At 43.5% G+C, this 15,386-nt stretch overlaps 1 protein-coding gene across 1 annotated transcript in view; it reads left to right on the top strand.

Annotated features, from left to right (window-relative positions):
• Positions 1-15,185, top strand: part of CMIP (c-Maf inducing protein) — a gene marked incomplete at both ends in the record, with an annotated part of 120,933 nt that extends 105,748 nt beyond the window's left edge. Inside the window, 11 exons of the mRNA XM_079541225.1 lie at positions 1,702-1,767; positions 2,759-2,785; positions 3,266-3,314; positions 4,760-4,867; positions 6,648-6,764; positions 8,067-8,207; positions 9,048-9,095; positions 9,862-10,008; positions 11,508-11,613; positions 12,596-12,666; positions 15,132-15,185. Coding sequence (XP_079397351.1) covers positions 1,702-1,767; positions 2,759-2,785; positions 3,266-3,314; positions 4,760-4,867; positions 6,648-6,764; positions 8,067-8,207; positions 9,048-9,095; positions 9,862-10,008; positions 11,508-11,613; positions 12,596-12,666; positions 15,132-15,185 — 934 coding nt within the window. The remainder of the gene's footprint in view (positions 1-1,701; positions 1,768-2,758; positions 2,786-3,265; positions 3,315-4,759; positions 4,868-6,647; positions 6,765-8,066; positions 8,208-9,047; positions 9,096-9,861; positions 10,009-11,507; positions 11,614-12,595; positions 12,667-15,131) is intronic.
• Between the last annotated feature and the right edge of the window lie 201 nt (positions 15,186-15,386).

Genomic DNA, 15,386 nt, shown 5'->3' with positions numbered 1-15,386 from the left:
TGCTCCTCTGATTGACTTTTTAAATGCCAGTTATTCCTTCAAATAAAATTTCTCTGTACATTGCTTCATAAGAATTAGAATGCTCAGGCACATAAATTGTCTCTGTGTCCATGAACATGCCTTGGTGGACTGTCCAACTTCACGTCTATTAACCTGCTCTAGTTTATGGAAATCACTGTTTCATGTCATTCAAAAAGTGGATGAGACTTTTGGAAATGCATCCATCTAGAACCTTCTCTTTGCAAAAAATGCATCATTTTGGAATGGTTCCTGTGCATATGTTGTCTGTTTGTAATGTTATCAGTTGTACCGTCCATTTGAGAACATTACGCTTCGTTCCTTCCTAAAGAAACATCATACTTCTGTGCCAAGTTTGCAGCAAGCTGCAGCCAATAAGCTAGCTTTTGAAACTGAAATCCAAAGGGTAACAGCAGTGAGAGGAGACTGTAGGATCTGCTTAACTATCTTCTACAGCCATTCCAAAGTATTTCACCCCAAGAGATGACATGCTGCCAGGTCGCTCCACACTGCCCAGTGTGTGCTGTAAAACTGGATGTTATCTTTGCCCTATGTCAGGCAAGCATCCTCTTAGGGATGCTCCTCCTAGAAGGGCAGTCCTGCATATTGAAAGCAGATAATAATAAATAATACACAGCTGGCACCTATGGCACTAACACACCAGAGACATCCCTTTTGAGGTCCTTTGGCCTGAGCCCTCTGCATTGGTTATCCCCATCTGTCCTCTTGCACTCTTAATTTTGGCAGTGCTTCCTTCTCTAATATCCTCTCAGCCAAGCAAAGGTCTCTGTCCTGTTTAAACTGACCTGTTCCCTTGTGCCATGTTTCCTCTCCTCTCCTCTCCTCTCCTCTCCTCTCCTCTCCTCTCCTCTCCTCTCCTCTCCTCTCCTCTCCTCTCCTCTCCTCTCCTCTCCTCTCCTCTCCTCTCCTCTCCTCTCCTCTCCTCTCCTCTCCTCTCCTCTCCTCTCCTCTCCTCTCCTCTCCTCTCCTCTCCTCTCCTCTCCCTCTTCCTGTTCTCCCAAGCTCTGGTTCCTGTAACAGGTTGCTGCCCATTTTTTCTTGCATATTGCTGTGCAGGAATATAGTAACAGTAACTGTTTTTGAAGCAGGAGGAGAAAAAGGTTAATGAGTTGTGAATGTGCACAGCAATCTTCAGAAAAGTTCTGAGTGAAAGCATACAAAAGAAAGTAGTACCAGATGTATGTCATGTCATTATTTTATAAATCAGACTGTAAAATTGTATTTGGTATGTGTAGGTTAAAAATGAGGGATTATCTTTGTTTCCACAACTGGGCTTATGCCTTCTAGCAAAAGAAAATAAATTCCAATTAAATGCAGAGCAGAGCTGTAAATAGCAATGGCCTGGTAATTGCTGCACCAACTTAGATGAAAGTATTACTTAGCGATTAAATGTCAACAGGTTTCATAAACAGCAAATGTCTTTAAGTTGACATAAAGAAGACCTCTCTGGAGGTCATTGTAAATACCAGATTTATTGTGCCTCAGTGGAGAATGTGCTGAAAATGGAAAGGGCAGTGTCACTGCGGATCTTTGGAGCAGTGTCTCACTACAGCAGGAGAGCTGTTAATGCCTGCAGTAAGATAGTTTTTATTCCTCAAACCAACTGTTGACAAACCATATTCCATACATGCTGTATTCATGAGAAAAATGTTCCTTTTTCAGGTCAGACTATGATGACTGGAGACCAGCCCTGGCCAGCTTGCTTCAACCTATCCCATTTCCCAAGGAGTAAGTTTGTTCTGTCTTAGCATTTACTTGATTATTTGCATTCCTGTTGTTTTATAGTGCAACATAGTGTAAAACATGATGATAAGAAGAACTTTGTGCCCCAAGTATAAGTTTAGAATATAGAGTTGAATTTACTGATATGGAGATACTTGAAGTCTTCCCCATCCTCATTTCTTTAAGAGGACCCTGAAGAGCAAAATGGTTAACAGACAAGGAAGGAAGGAGAGCTGGTGAGGAGAGCTAAGTGAGAGGTGTAGTGGAGGAAGATGCTTTACTGGTGTGACAGAGACTTGTATCATTTATACTTACAATTATGTGAAGAAGCTACCCTATGGATCAGCCTGGCTCCCTCAGAAACCTGTTAATGAGCAGTTGTGTTCATAAAATGCAGACCTCCACGGACAAACATTACAACCTATAATTGTACAATTTGCTGGCTTATCACATCCCCTAATGACCTAATGTCTTGAATCAGAGAAGTCTAATCCTCTGCGCCAGGTTACCTGGGCTACAGCAAGAGCTTGGAAGTAGGCAACAGAGGCATGATTTACCTAAGTTAAATTTGAGCCCTGGGAGAGCTGTAAGCCACACCATGAGCAAAACACCTCACAGAATGACCATTAATTGTTTTCCTGATGTATGATGTTAATTAGGTGTGACCATACCTTAATTGCAATGCAGTTTGAGTATTCATCTGGCTGTTGGAGGTAGCCAAAATTCTGTTTATAATTATGTAGCTGTTTTGCTAGTCTTTTGTTTGATTCCATCTGACCCTAAGGTCCCTCTGATGTTAATGGAAAGATGCTTTACCTGATATTTTTTTGAAAGATTATTCTTTTTGCCTTTTGTGTTGTGTTGTGTTTGTGTCTAGTAAGTCCATTTATTATCTGGAATGAACTGAAAAGTGTGTCGTGTTTTGTTTTGTTTTGTTTTGTTTTGTTTTCCCCCTTCCTCTTCCCAAATTCTCATACCTGTCTGTTTTAAATTTCAGGGCACTTGCACACGAGAAATTCACAAAGTAAGTTGATGCTTGTTTGTTTTGTTAAGGAGAGCAATTATTTAAAAAACTTGTTCTAGTCAATAGCAGTAATGATGTATTATTCAATATTGTATCTCTGAGGTTTGTTATCTGTGTGGTGCTGTGAGCATGTTCTGTTAGCAATAAAAAGATGTACTTTTCTTTGTAATTTACTGTGACAGCAGGAGCCCAAGGACTAAAGGCACTGGATTCTGATAGAATTTACAAACCAGTTTGTCACTGCACATCTCTGAAAGCTTTTCTAGACTGTTTTGAATAGACTCTCTTCTTAGTGATCACTTTCAGACTTCATATTTCCTTCTGTGGAAGCAGCTTGACTTTTATCTCTCTAAAGTACATGAATATATATTGTGTAAAGAGTAATCCAAGGGAGCTGTGACACTTGTGTGAATACTGCAAGCAACAGCTGCCTGTACTTGTCCTTTTATATTTCTTTTTTCTTTTTTCTCTCTTTTGTAGAGAGCTGAAATACGTGATTCAGAGATTTGCAGAAGACCCAAGACAAGAAGTAAGTTTATTGCCCGTTTGCCCAGTGCATTAATTGGAAGGATCTCGTTCAGAAGGTCCTTCCTTAAGAGGTCTGTTTCTAAATGTGTGCTTTGGCTGTGCTTGAGGCTCTAGGGAGAAATACCCACTCAGATACTGTTCCATGAGTGGTTTCTTGTCTTATGTATGAACATGCATTTGTGACCTTCTGGCCTGAGTTCAGTTAATGTCCTTGCTCTGCAGTAAAGTGCAACCAGTCTCTAGATTCTCTCCCAGTATTTCATATGAAAAAAGGGAAGCAAACTGCATGGATCCGTGCAGCTCAAAAAATGACAGGTTTTAGTTAGCTGTTTTTTAAGTTACACTGTCTGCAAATGACCGTAATTCGCGTAAATCAGCAGGAGAAAGAGGGTAGGAGGCACGTTACTGGGATGACTGTGTAGCTGTAGCCTCTCGGTGGCTGACTGCTTCCTAGCTACATATGTAACTTGTTTAACGTGAGCAGCTTTGGCTGAATCAGAGGGAACCTCTCATCTGCATTCATTTTTGGTGTCAGCACAAAGGAGAGAAAGCTCGCCTGAACTGTGGGTGAGGAGCCTACATTGTCGTCATGGCCCAGACTCAACGTGTTCAGTGTTTCAGCTTTTGTGAGCAATAGTCACCTGTGTTGGATAACAAAGACCTTCTTGTTTTAGACTGACATCAGGATTTCATCTCTATTGTTGCATACCCAAGTAAGGGTGCATGGACCTTACCCCCACCTCCTCAAAAATGAGAACGTAATTTCTGTGTCCCTTCAGGGGAAAAAAAAAGAGGAAGAAAGCTTCATGGTGATACTTCTGTTAGAATGTGAGAGTAGATATAGTAATCATTCTAGTGGGCCAAATTTAGACAAATGATTGTACACCAGTTTATATGTACCAGTTCTTCTGTGCAACTTCCACCTTACGTATTCCTGTTGAGTTTTCTGTGTTGGCTTCCTTCATCCTGACTCTAATAAGTCTTATTACAGCAGGAGAAATGAGAACTGTACATGATTGGAATGAGCAAGCCATCCGCCACTGCATTCAGTATTTGTATCACGTCAGAAGTGTAGACACATGCTGGGAGAACAGGGGGAGAATGGCAGAAGCTCAGAAATCTAGGCTGCTTTTTTTTTCTTTTTTGTTGCATTTTTATTCCCAAGTAAAAGGAGCTGTTCTAGATTAGACCCATTTTCTGTTTGATTCCTGTACAGCAAATAAAGAAGGGCATGCAATTAACAGTGGCATAGCTTCCCTCCTTCTTTGTAGTGGAAAGAAAGGGTTTCTGTGTGTGAAGACTTCCTAACGTGTAAATTGTAATATTAACCATGAAACTTCCAGTAGACCCCAGGTAGGCAGGGTTACCTCTATTGGTGCAGTGTGGGAGACACTGGTGATTACTGGCAGGGTCTGTAACCTTCCCAATGTCTTTGCTTTTTGGCAGGTCCACTCATGTTTGCTGAGCGTGCGGGCTGGCAAAGATGGTTGGTTCCAGCTCTACAGCCCTGGAGGAGTGGCATGTGATGATGATGGAGAGCTGTTTGCCAGTATGGTACGTGTCTGCAATAACATGGGTTTAGTAACTTCTTTGCAGTAAGTAGGTAATGCATAGCTGGCAACAAAAAGTTTTACTTGCATTTAAAAATATATGTGTGTAAGTCATACTGAACATTTTAGGACATGCCTGTTCTCTTAAATTCAGATTGACCTGTGAAAGAGTGGGCAAAGACTGTTCACAGAAGGGTTCATCTGTTTTCACTTTTCTTCTTATGTTTGCAAAAAAAAAAAAAAAAAAAGTCCAGAACTAAATCATTTATCCTGAGAGCTTTTGTGGTCCATGATATTTATAAGCATCAGGAGGTGGTGTGCATGAGAAAGCACAATGCTAACATACATTAATATGCAGTATTCTATGCCTTTTGCAGAGATGCTGATAAATACTTAAAGAGCTGCTAATGACTAATCATAAAATCCAAAAAACATCCTGTTCTGAGATGGGCTTTATATTAATCTTAGCATCAGTATTTTCCATCACTTCCATCACTTTCCATCACACATTTTTACATCACTTGGAAAACCTCCAAAAATCTTAATGCTAATGACTGCATAAAGTAAAATCTTTCTTAGCTTGAAGCTCACTTCCTTAAAGGTGTTCTTCTAAAGGCCTTCTTGGTAATGCTGGTAGTGAAGCCATAAGGAAGAGGAGTTGTGTGATAACACTTGGTCTTCTTTAGAATTGACCTCATCATGGGATGACTGTGGCATTTTCAGTAGTATTGAACATAGCCCAGGCAACACTGTGGACCAAGGAACGTGATTTACAAGCTTTTTGTAGAGGGGTTCTGGTATTCTACATGGTGGACCTCTTAGTGCCCAGGTCACTGGAAACTACACATTGTGTTCTGCCAGCAATCTGGTGAATCAGCCGCCTGGGCCATGAAATGAAACTTTCAGCTGGGAACCCAAAATCTTCTGAAATTAATCTCTAGGGTTTTTAAATGAGAAAGGACATTGCCATCCTCTTGTGAGATGAGACTTCGATTGGTATGAGTAGCTTTGCATTTCAGCTATGGATGTCACTGGGCTATATCTTCCATTCTATCTGGTGCTAGGAGAGTGTCTGCAGAACACTTCTGTCTGCTAGGAGTCTTCCTGAGGAGTTTTCTCAGCATGTCTTTCCTTTCAGGGCAAATAAAGCAAAAGGGAAAGGAAGACAATGGCCCAGGTAGAGCAAATGAAGTTCTGACTTACAGGAACATAAGGTTGAGGATTGCTGGATTTTCACTGGGCACTTCTTCCTTTCCTCACCAGTTCCATTTTCTTCACTTTGAGAGATGATTTTCTCCGTCACCACTCCTTACCTTACTAGTGCTCAGCCTGCAGATTGCCAGCACCATTTTTACATACAGCCCTTACAACCCTTGATTTCCAGCTGGCATTTCCAGAGAAACTGAGCTGCAAACAGCAAGGAAAACAAATTCTCCTCTGCTTCCCCTGGAGCTGGGGTCATTGTGTTGCTAGGGATGGGATGGGGACAGTTGCACAGCTGCTCCGATATTTTCTGCAGAGATTTTATCAGGCTGTCAGCTGGGCTGCTTTGCAGAGGAAAGCTGCCCATTCCCTCCCATCATTCCAGGCATTACCTTGTTCAAAAACTGACTTTTAGTCAGCTATACAGCTACAAAGAAACTGCAGCCCTAATAACAGTGGAGACCTCCTTTTCTTTATTTGTCACAAGTACTTCTGTTTGTTTGAGTGCATAACAGTGTCCATTCTAGATATGTGTTTCTTAGGCTTACACTTCTAATTTAAGCTATTTGTTTCTCAAATAGGTTCATATTCTAATGGGATCTTGCTATAAAACAAAGAAGTTTCTGCTTTCACTGGCTGAAAATAAATTAGGACCTTGCATGCTGCTGGCCTTGAGGGGTAACCAGACGATGGTAGAGGTAAGCCCGTAACATACGTAATCATACGGTTTATGAGCAGCATTAAGATTCAGTTTCACACTGCCTTCTCCAGAATTAGATCCCATGGAACTAGAGAAGCTGAGTTCAAGTCTGTCATATCAAACACCAGTAGCAGGCAGTTGTGTTGTGAAATATTGTTGCTCTGCAGATATGTGTGAATTACATGAGAGGTGAGTGCAAGAATTTTTGGACAAAGGGATCGTTTGCTCTAATCCACTTGGAGGGACAGTGATGGGAAATAAATGGCAATGAATGCACAGGCTGCAGCAGGGGATCAGAATTCAGAGCAGTGAGACTTTCTGTGACTAAATGCTCAATGCTTGTCCTGCCACCTGCAGAATCAGCACTGAAAGAAAGTGCATTTATCAAAAGTATTTACTTGTATTTTCAGTGTTTAGGACATGTTATTTTTCTTGCATTAATAGCAAATACTATTTTTTGCATTCCTTCAGAGAAGTTTCTTAATAAATGCCAAAGGGAAATAGAAATTGATTAACTGAGTGGAAGAAGTCACAGTGTTTTGCAATTTAATGTTACTTATCTTCATTAAAAAGTACCTGCAATTAAAATGGAAAGCTTTTATTGCCTCCATAGCTTCAATGACATAAGTAGCTGAAAATGAAGGGCAGCATGGAGAGTACAGGCTGTGTCCCACTGTAGCATCTGCTGGGGTCTGCCTTGCTTCTGGGGCATCAGGCACAGTCCCAGTGATGGAGGGTGTCTGGCTGCAACATTCAGCTCCCCGTGCCGTTTTCACTCAGCCTCTCAAACCTCTCCCCATCATATGTTGGGTGCACTCCACATGCACTTTGTTGGTACATAAAGCCCAGCTCTTAGGGACAGAAAATCCAGCACTTGGCTGGCTGCATGGCTCTACTGCTCATGCTAATATCCCAAATCTGCTACTCAGCAGTCCGGCCAGTGTAGCTGGGAAATACTGAATCGATTGTACCTGTTCTGATGAGGGCTGTGGCATGAAGCCATCTTCCAGCACTGATGCAAAGTAATTGCGCCTCTTGGTCAGAAGGAATGAGCACTAATGGAAGCCAGGATAGATAGGGTGACTTTCAGAGACTGGAGGTCATTCTTTACAATAAAAAAATGTGTTTCTTGTACTGGGAAGTCAGTAAATGTTAAGATCTCCCCCAGTCTAGCCTCTATAATGCATCCTCTAAAAACATACCCAGTGACTTAAACTAGCATGCCCAGGTGAATTAGAATATTTGGAAAAAAATGAATGCAAGCACTGCAGTGACTGCTCTTCTTTCATTCTGCTGCTAGATTTTGTGTTTGATGCTGGAATACAACATCATCGATAATAATGACACCCAGCTCCAGATCATCTCTACTCTGGAAAGCACAGACGTGGGAAAGAGAATGTATGAACAGCTGTGTGACAGGCAGAGGGAGTTAAAAGAGCTGGTATGTCACCCTGCATGCAGTATTGCCATAGCACACTGTGGTCTGTACTCGCCAGAAATGGAGGTACAAAAGAAAGACAAGCAGGGTGTGAAATTCCTGGTTAACAACAGGATGGGAGCAGTGTTCAGGGGATCCCATTGTGAATGTATATGCTGTGTGATATTTGCTGAAGTATCTGATCCCATACTAGGTTTCTGAGTGATAATCAGGAAGCTGCTTGGAATCTGTGTGAAAGAAAAGGGGTGAAATCTTGCTGTCTTAAAATCTTATAAGTCAGCTTGTCAAATTCTGCCACCTTTTGACATGTGAGTAGCAAATGGTCCTAGTGCTGGCCAGCATTTCTTAATGCTTTGACATTCGGAACATTTCTCTGAGGTCTAGTTCACATCACAAATTTTTCCTAATTTTAAAGACGGGGTCCACAGGCAGTAGATAAATCTGCTCTCATTAGCACTTCATCTGCAAATGTACCCGTGGTCTTCCTCTTCCTTTTTTCTTACTTGTATTTCTCCTCTTTGACCCCCTTCTTTCAGCCTGTAAAGAATGTGTTTTTTATAGTGAAGTAAATGATTTTATCAGCTGCACAGTCAGAGGCTGAAGCAGAGATGCTGACCCATGGCATGAAGACCACTGGCTGTGGTTAGTTGCGGTCCCCAGGGAGGCATCTGGCACGCACAGGAAAAGTCTGTTGGTGCAGAAAAAGCAGGGAAGGGGTGGAAGGGCTGGCAGGGGGCTTTGAAATCAGAGCAGGGTTCGTTCTAGGGAAAAACTCCCTCTGCTTCAGTTGGTTTGAAATGTAATTTGGCAATCTCTTTGACCAAAATATCTTCTCTCTTGCAGCAAAGAAAAGGTGGTCCCACGAGGTTAACACTGCCATCAAAGTCCACAGTAAGTTAATCTTGCCAATAAAACAAACAAGCTTTGTCTTTCCATATTTAAACACTTGATTTATGTTTGCCATGTGGCACAGTGGTTTTGGTCAGTCAAGAGAGGAGCCCTTCCACTTGCTCTGTCAACATGACTGGGGTTTACATGAGCAAGGGCACATTGCTGTTCTTGCAGCAGCGTGCAATGCCAGTACAAGCAGCAGGTCGTCAGGTTTACAGTGGTGCACAGGCTTGGAATGTATGATTCAATCAAAATATAGATCTGAGAACCAGATTTTGCATTTAAAAAAGCAGACTTAATAATGTGCAGTTCTACATTTTACACACTGACTTCTGCTGAAAGAGGTCCATCTCTGGTGCAGTTTGAGGGCATTGTAAACCCAGAGCAGCATCACTGAAACCCAGGTAGCGTATCAGAGCACAGTGTGGGTCTAGGATGTGCAGTGACATCTGCATTAAGCTGAGAAGCTCATCTTTGGGGTTAGTTCTGAAACTCATGCCTTGGTGTCTCGTAAGGATACGCACTCCAAGAAGATTTCTGTCCTACTGTCTGGATGCATTTTTCCCAGGGTGTGTGAAGCAATGCTGCCACAAGAGCCCAGCTGCTTGCCAACAAACAGAAACTTCTCTGTGTGGTTCTCTGTTGCTGTAAACAAGTGGTGGAACTGTGCAATCCGTGCTGGTTAGCAGGAGCAGTGACACCACTGCAGATGGTTGCAGGCTGAGGAGTTGATAATCTTGCTCATCAATCTGATGTTTGCTTTCAGGATGCAGACCTGGCCCGCTTGCTAAGCTCGGGATCTTTTGGAAATCTGGAAAATCTCAGCCTGGCCTTTACCAATGTAACAAGTGCTTGTGCTGAGCACCTCATTAAACTGCCTTCACTCAAGCAGCTGAACCTGTGGTCAACCCAGGTAAGTGCTTTGCAGACTGAAACTCAGAGCAGGAACCCGTGCTGATTAATTCTGAAATTTCACGTTACGTCAGCATGAGACAAATGTGTGAAGAGGTTTGCTTGGAATGAGTTTGCCTTCATGCTGTTTTTACAGGGCCTATAAAAAATGGTCTGCCTTATCCCCAGGGTTCATTTTTTTGTAATTTTTATTTTAAATTTTAATTCAGTTTTAATTATTAAAGGATTGCATTTGTCTGGGGTTGGAAGCACCAGTTTGGCATTGTTGGAACTGCGTAGTTCACAGTACGTCTACTGCTGTTTGTTTGTTGGAGAAGAGTTCATGCTTTCACCCATTCAGGACACACAAAAAAAAAACCAACACAAAAAAAGATCACTGTGCAGCTTAACTGGTCAAGCAAAGCAGACAGGCTGTGCATTGTAGGTAGTGAATGGCCCTGAATGCTGGTCAACTAAAATTTCCTCAAAAACAGCAAGAAAATAAACTCAAATAATGAATAAATATAAGGAAACTGTAATGAGAATGTAGTTATTCTGTAAGCAAAAACAGGGCTGCTTAACTGAATAAATCATTGAGCAGTTAATGGAAAGAGTTTTGAAAGTAAATTTGTTCTTCTGCAATTCCCTGCTGGTTTTGGTCTCTGAGATCTCCCCTCAAGAGTTTTTCCCCGTTTTCTATTAGCACCTATTTGTAGTGCTTACTGAAAATATGAATGTTCCCAGTGCAGCCACAACAGGCAGTACTTTTTTTTCACTGAAATGTCATGTAAATATCTTGCCTTGTTTTCCTAACTATTTTTATACCTCAGAAATTTCCCCTTTTTGTCTGGGGAGTAAGAAGCAGAATCTGATTCCTTGCAAGTTTCCAGACTATCTTGTATCTGTCTCCTCCGGATTTGTCCCAGCAGTGTAACTTCTGCATCTGAAAACTGAGTGTGATTTCGCTCAGCACAGAGCTGCGTTTTGTGTGATAAAAAAGAGCTGAGATTCCATTTTACTTTGTGATATCCTGGTTTCCATTAATCAAGAATTTAGAACCAGCAGAAACGAAGTGGGTCAATAGAACAATTACTAATCAATAGGACATTGTTCTTGAGACCAAAATAACTAATTAATACCACTTGCCTTTTATGCTTTTTGTGATGTGGTTGGGAGCTGGCTGGGACTGCCATAGCCATCTTGTATAGCCTGGGAGGGAGGGAGCCCTCTCATACAAAGTCCTGACTTCTAAGGCACTGCTCTAATTAAGTGGTGTCCTGTGGTTAAGCGCTGGGTAGCCAGTAAGCAGACCTGTATTCAAACCCACAACAATTATCTGCAACCATGCACAAGTTAGTTTTTCTATTCCCCATCCACTAAATACGAATAGAACTATCTGCTTTCTCTCGTGTTGCTGGAGATTCAGGTAAACAGCCTGAGCTCAGCCCCAGTTCTGAGTGTGCGTTGTCTGCGCAATGATGTCCGTGCACTGTTTGAACACAACTTTGCTTGCTCCTGCAGTTCGGAGACGCAGGGCTGCGGCTCCTGTCTGAACACCTCACGATGCTGCAAGTGCTCAACCTGTGCGAGACGCCTGTCACGGATGCTGGGCTGCTGGCCCTTAGTTGTAAGTGACCAAAGCGAGCCGAAAGCCACGTGGGTGCAGGAGAATTCACGTGGTTCACACAGCAGCTTTAGTTCTTGGCTGCAGGCAAGGAAAGGAGCGCTGTCGCCTGAGCCTGCTGTGGTGCTTTGTGGTTTTATTTTTTCTGTCCCAGAGTGTACTCTCCCTCTTGCCTCTAGCTGTATTGATGTCATTTGTCTCCATCTCGCAACATGACCTGTGCCCTGGGACTTCCCAGCCATTTTCACACTCCCTGCTCCAGGCAGGAGTCACAGACCATCTTTTTAATGAGTTTAGCGACTGTGTGCGGCAGGTTCCACATCTCTGACATGTTTTGCTCCTTCTTTTTGAGGAAGAGGCTCAGGCTGTTCTCATGTGGTTTAATATTAGAGCTAAGTAGGGCAAGGCAGACTGGGGTTGTCTGAGCAACATTCAGGATTCCCCTCTGTACCAAATGCTGCGTCATGTGCCGGAATAAGACTCTTTCCTATGTCCAGCAGTGAATTATAAACCTCTCCTACTGGGTTTAAAGGGCTCCTTTAATAGGCTTGATCTTACACAGACATGCCAGACAGGCCAGTAGTTACAGCTCCTCTTAGGAAACTATTCTGCTAAGTATTGGAGCCCAAAATGGAAGTAGGTCGGGGGGAGAAGGGCTGCTGGACCAGCGTGCCCCCTGTGCACAACAAGCAGAGCACTGAGAACTGCTCAGAATAATGTGCAGGAAACTGATGATGAGAAGTTCCTTGAACTCCTTTGAAGTCAGCAGACTAAAGCATATGCTTAATAGCCCTTCCTAAGTAGCGACTTTTTCCTGGATGAGGGCCCAAGCAGCTGCTTATCCATTTGTAGTTCTATATTTTACACTATTCAGCTTTTTCTGAGACACACAGTCACGTTTTGTTTATGCTTTGGCCTACTGAAAAACTGATATTTTAAGAAAAAAGCAGCATGATCCTGAATACCTGTGTATTTTCTCTTTTAGCCATGAAGAGCCTGTGTAGTTTAAACATGAACAGCACCAAACTTTCAGCAGATACCTATGAAGATCTCAAGGTATTTCTGACTTCTGTCTGCTAAAGATGAGCAGTGGCTTGCCTGGGAGACTTGGCAAGTGCGTGTTGGTAGTGCCTAGCACAGAGAGCACTGGGCTGGTGGCATGGGTGGCCATCATCTGAAGAGGAAGGAGTGGATTATTTTGGGGGGATAACGCCTGAGAGCTGCGTCCTGAGGTTGCTGGCTGTGATGGACTCGGGGAGTGCTTAGTCTGTTGAGTCAATGAGTACTATGGAGAACAGGGAGCAAAAGCCAAGTTCTTTTTTTTGCCAGAGCTATAAATTTTAATAAGTAAGAGCATAATGGTTGTTTCCAATGGGGATGCATAAAGAGGGAAATCTGGTGCACACCTCCAAAGTCATCTTCTACACTATGAGCAGGAACAGAAGTAATGTTGATGAGCAGCACTGCGAAGCTTTGATTCACAGTGCAAAGAGGGAATGAAAGACATTGGGGAAGGTGCAAGTTAATCTTGACACCTCTTGGGCTGGAACTGTGCTTTAAACAGAAACATCTGCACAAGTGCCTGGTTCCTTTGGGTGTGAGATGTAAGAAGTCTGGTGTTATCATTTGTACCGTGAATTTACAGCTGCTTCAGTGAGATGGTAAAGAACGAGAACAGCTGTGGGAGGGGAACAGCCCCAGGTGGTTTCAGGCAAAGACTGACTGAGATGTGTTGGCTTTCATGACTTCCCATGGACTTTTTCTTCACTCTGGTGTTACATGAGTCATGTCTCTTACCTTACCAACCTGAGTGCTCAAGATGAAACTCTAAATTATATTTTCTTGTGTGTTGAAACCTGAGATTGCGCCAGGTTTACTCAAAAAGGTCACAGCCTTGGGTCGAGCTTCAAACTTGTGGCCAGTCCTGAAACTGCTCTGCTTTCAAAATTCACTGCAAATGTATATCTTCAATTCTGGCTGTGGAGCCCGGTTTTCTCCAGAGACTCAGTTGCAACGTTGCTAGCACTGATTTTTCAAGATGAAGTTTTCAAAACTTGTGTCACAATTGTATATGCAAAGAAATCCTTGGAATTAACAGCTGGCTTGCAGATGGGTTCACACAATGGAGCTTGTATCAGGCGCCAAGCTTTTGCAGACAATCAGGGTCAGTGCTGCGTTTGGTCCAGGGCTGTGGAGGGAAGTCTACTGAAAGGCTGGCCCAGCCGTAGCTTGCTTCTGAGCCCCTCTGCTGCTCACTTGAGGCTGAAGCTCACATTTTCCAAACTGCTTCCCTTTGCTCTGATACTGCATGACCCAGTCCTCAGCAGCAGTGAAAGAAAGTGACTGCCAGGGCAGACAACAAAGCCAACAAGGAGCAAAGCCCGGATAATTGCACAGATTTAACGAAGCTGAGAGAACAGGCGCGTGTCACATTTCCCCCCACACCCTTCTTTCACTGAGGTTAATATCGGTGGTTATTGGGAGTGTTGCGCATGCTCAAAGGGAGGGGAATAGCTTTTCTCCCTGGGCCGTGTGCTTACAGGTCTGTTGAGAACAAGTTGGCCTTCAAAGAACGCATTTTCGATACAAATCTTCCCTTCTTCTCCCTTTGGTCTGTGGGAGCACCGGGGCATGAGCCGGGGTTGACATTTCCTCCCTGCCCCACCACACACTGCACACACAGACACCCCCGTATGTACCAGGCGGGCTGAAACAGACAATAAATAAACACCCACCACTGAAGTCATTATTGCCTAACTGAAAAATTATTTGCTGGCAGTGTCTGTAGGATTATGACTAGCTCTTATCAAAATATGTGCGCACATAAATCATGGGGTGAGGTAATAACGACTCCTAGAAACTTCCAACTCCTCAATTATGCCCCAGCCTAATTAAACGTGTTTGGTTTTGGAGACTTAGCTGTATGGATCTGGACAGGAAGCAAGGAAGCGGCACCAGCATGTAGGAGGAAAACAAACAGCCAGTGGCCACCCAGCAGAAAGCCTGAGTGCTCTGGAGGTGTGGAAGGGAGACCATGGTGTACTAGTGATAGGACAAAGGGGAACGGCTTTGAACTAGGACAGGGACATTTAGTTGAGGTGTAGGGAAGACATTCTTTACTCGGGGCAGCGAGATGTTTGCACTGCCCAGAGTGATGTCTGCCCATCCCTGGAGGTGCCCACGGCTGTAGATGGGCCCTGGGCAGCCTGAGCTGGTGGTTATCAACCAGCCCATGGCAGCGGTTGGAACTGGGAGATCTTTAAGGTCCTTTCTTCGAGCCTAAGCCATTCTGTGACTCCATGGCACCAAAAATTGTTAGCGTTTGTGTAACAAACAGAGGGAGGAATCAGGCAGTGATGTAGCACGGAGCATGGCTGTGTGCTTTGGGTCCGCTGCAGTCACACAGCTGAGTGCTTGTAGTAGAAATAGGGGCTGGGCTCTGCTCACTGCTGCTGTTGTAGCAGAGCTGGAATCCTGAGCACACGTTATGAACTCTGACTTTCTCCTCTTGCCCCACACAGGCCAAACTGCCCAACCTGAAAGAAGTGGACGTTCGTTACACCGAAGCCTGGTGAACTCTGCCTGCCTCCGACTCTCTTTTGCTTCTGATGGGAAGGCAAAGATTTTTAAAACAAACAAAAGAAAAAACAAACCGGAGAAATAACTTTTTGGTTAATTCCTGTAGAGCGGTTGAGCGCTGGGACGTGGTGGGAAGGTCGTGGTGTGAGGCGGAGGAGTTGTGTGTGTGTCGGGACATAGCAGGCCTGGACCCGAAT

Source organism: Tetrao urogallus (genome assembly GCF_951394365.1).
Source record: "Tetrao urogallus genome assembly, chromosome: 12".
Taxonomy (NCBI): domain Eukaryota; kingdom Metazoa; phylum Chordata; class Aves; order Galliformes; family Phasianidae; genus Tetrao; species Tetrao urogallus.
Note: the sequence above shows the minus strand (reverse complement) of the source record. Positions and strands in the feature narration are given on the sequence as shown.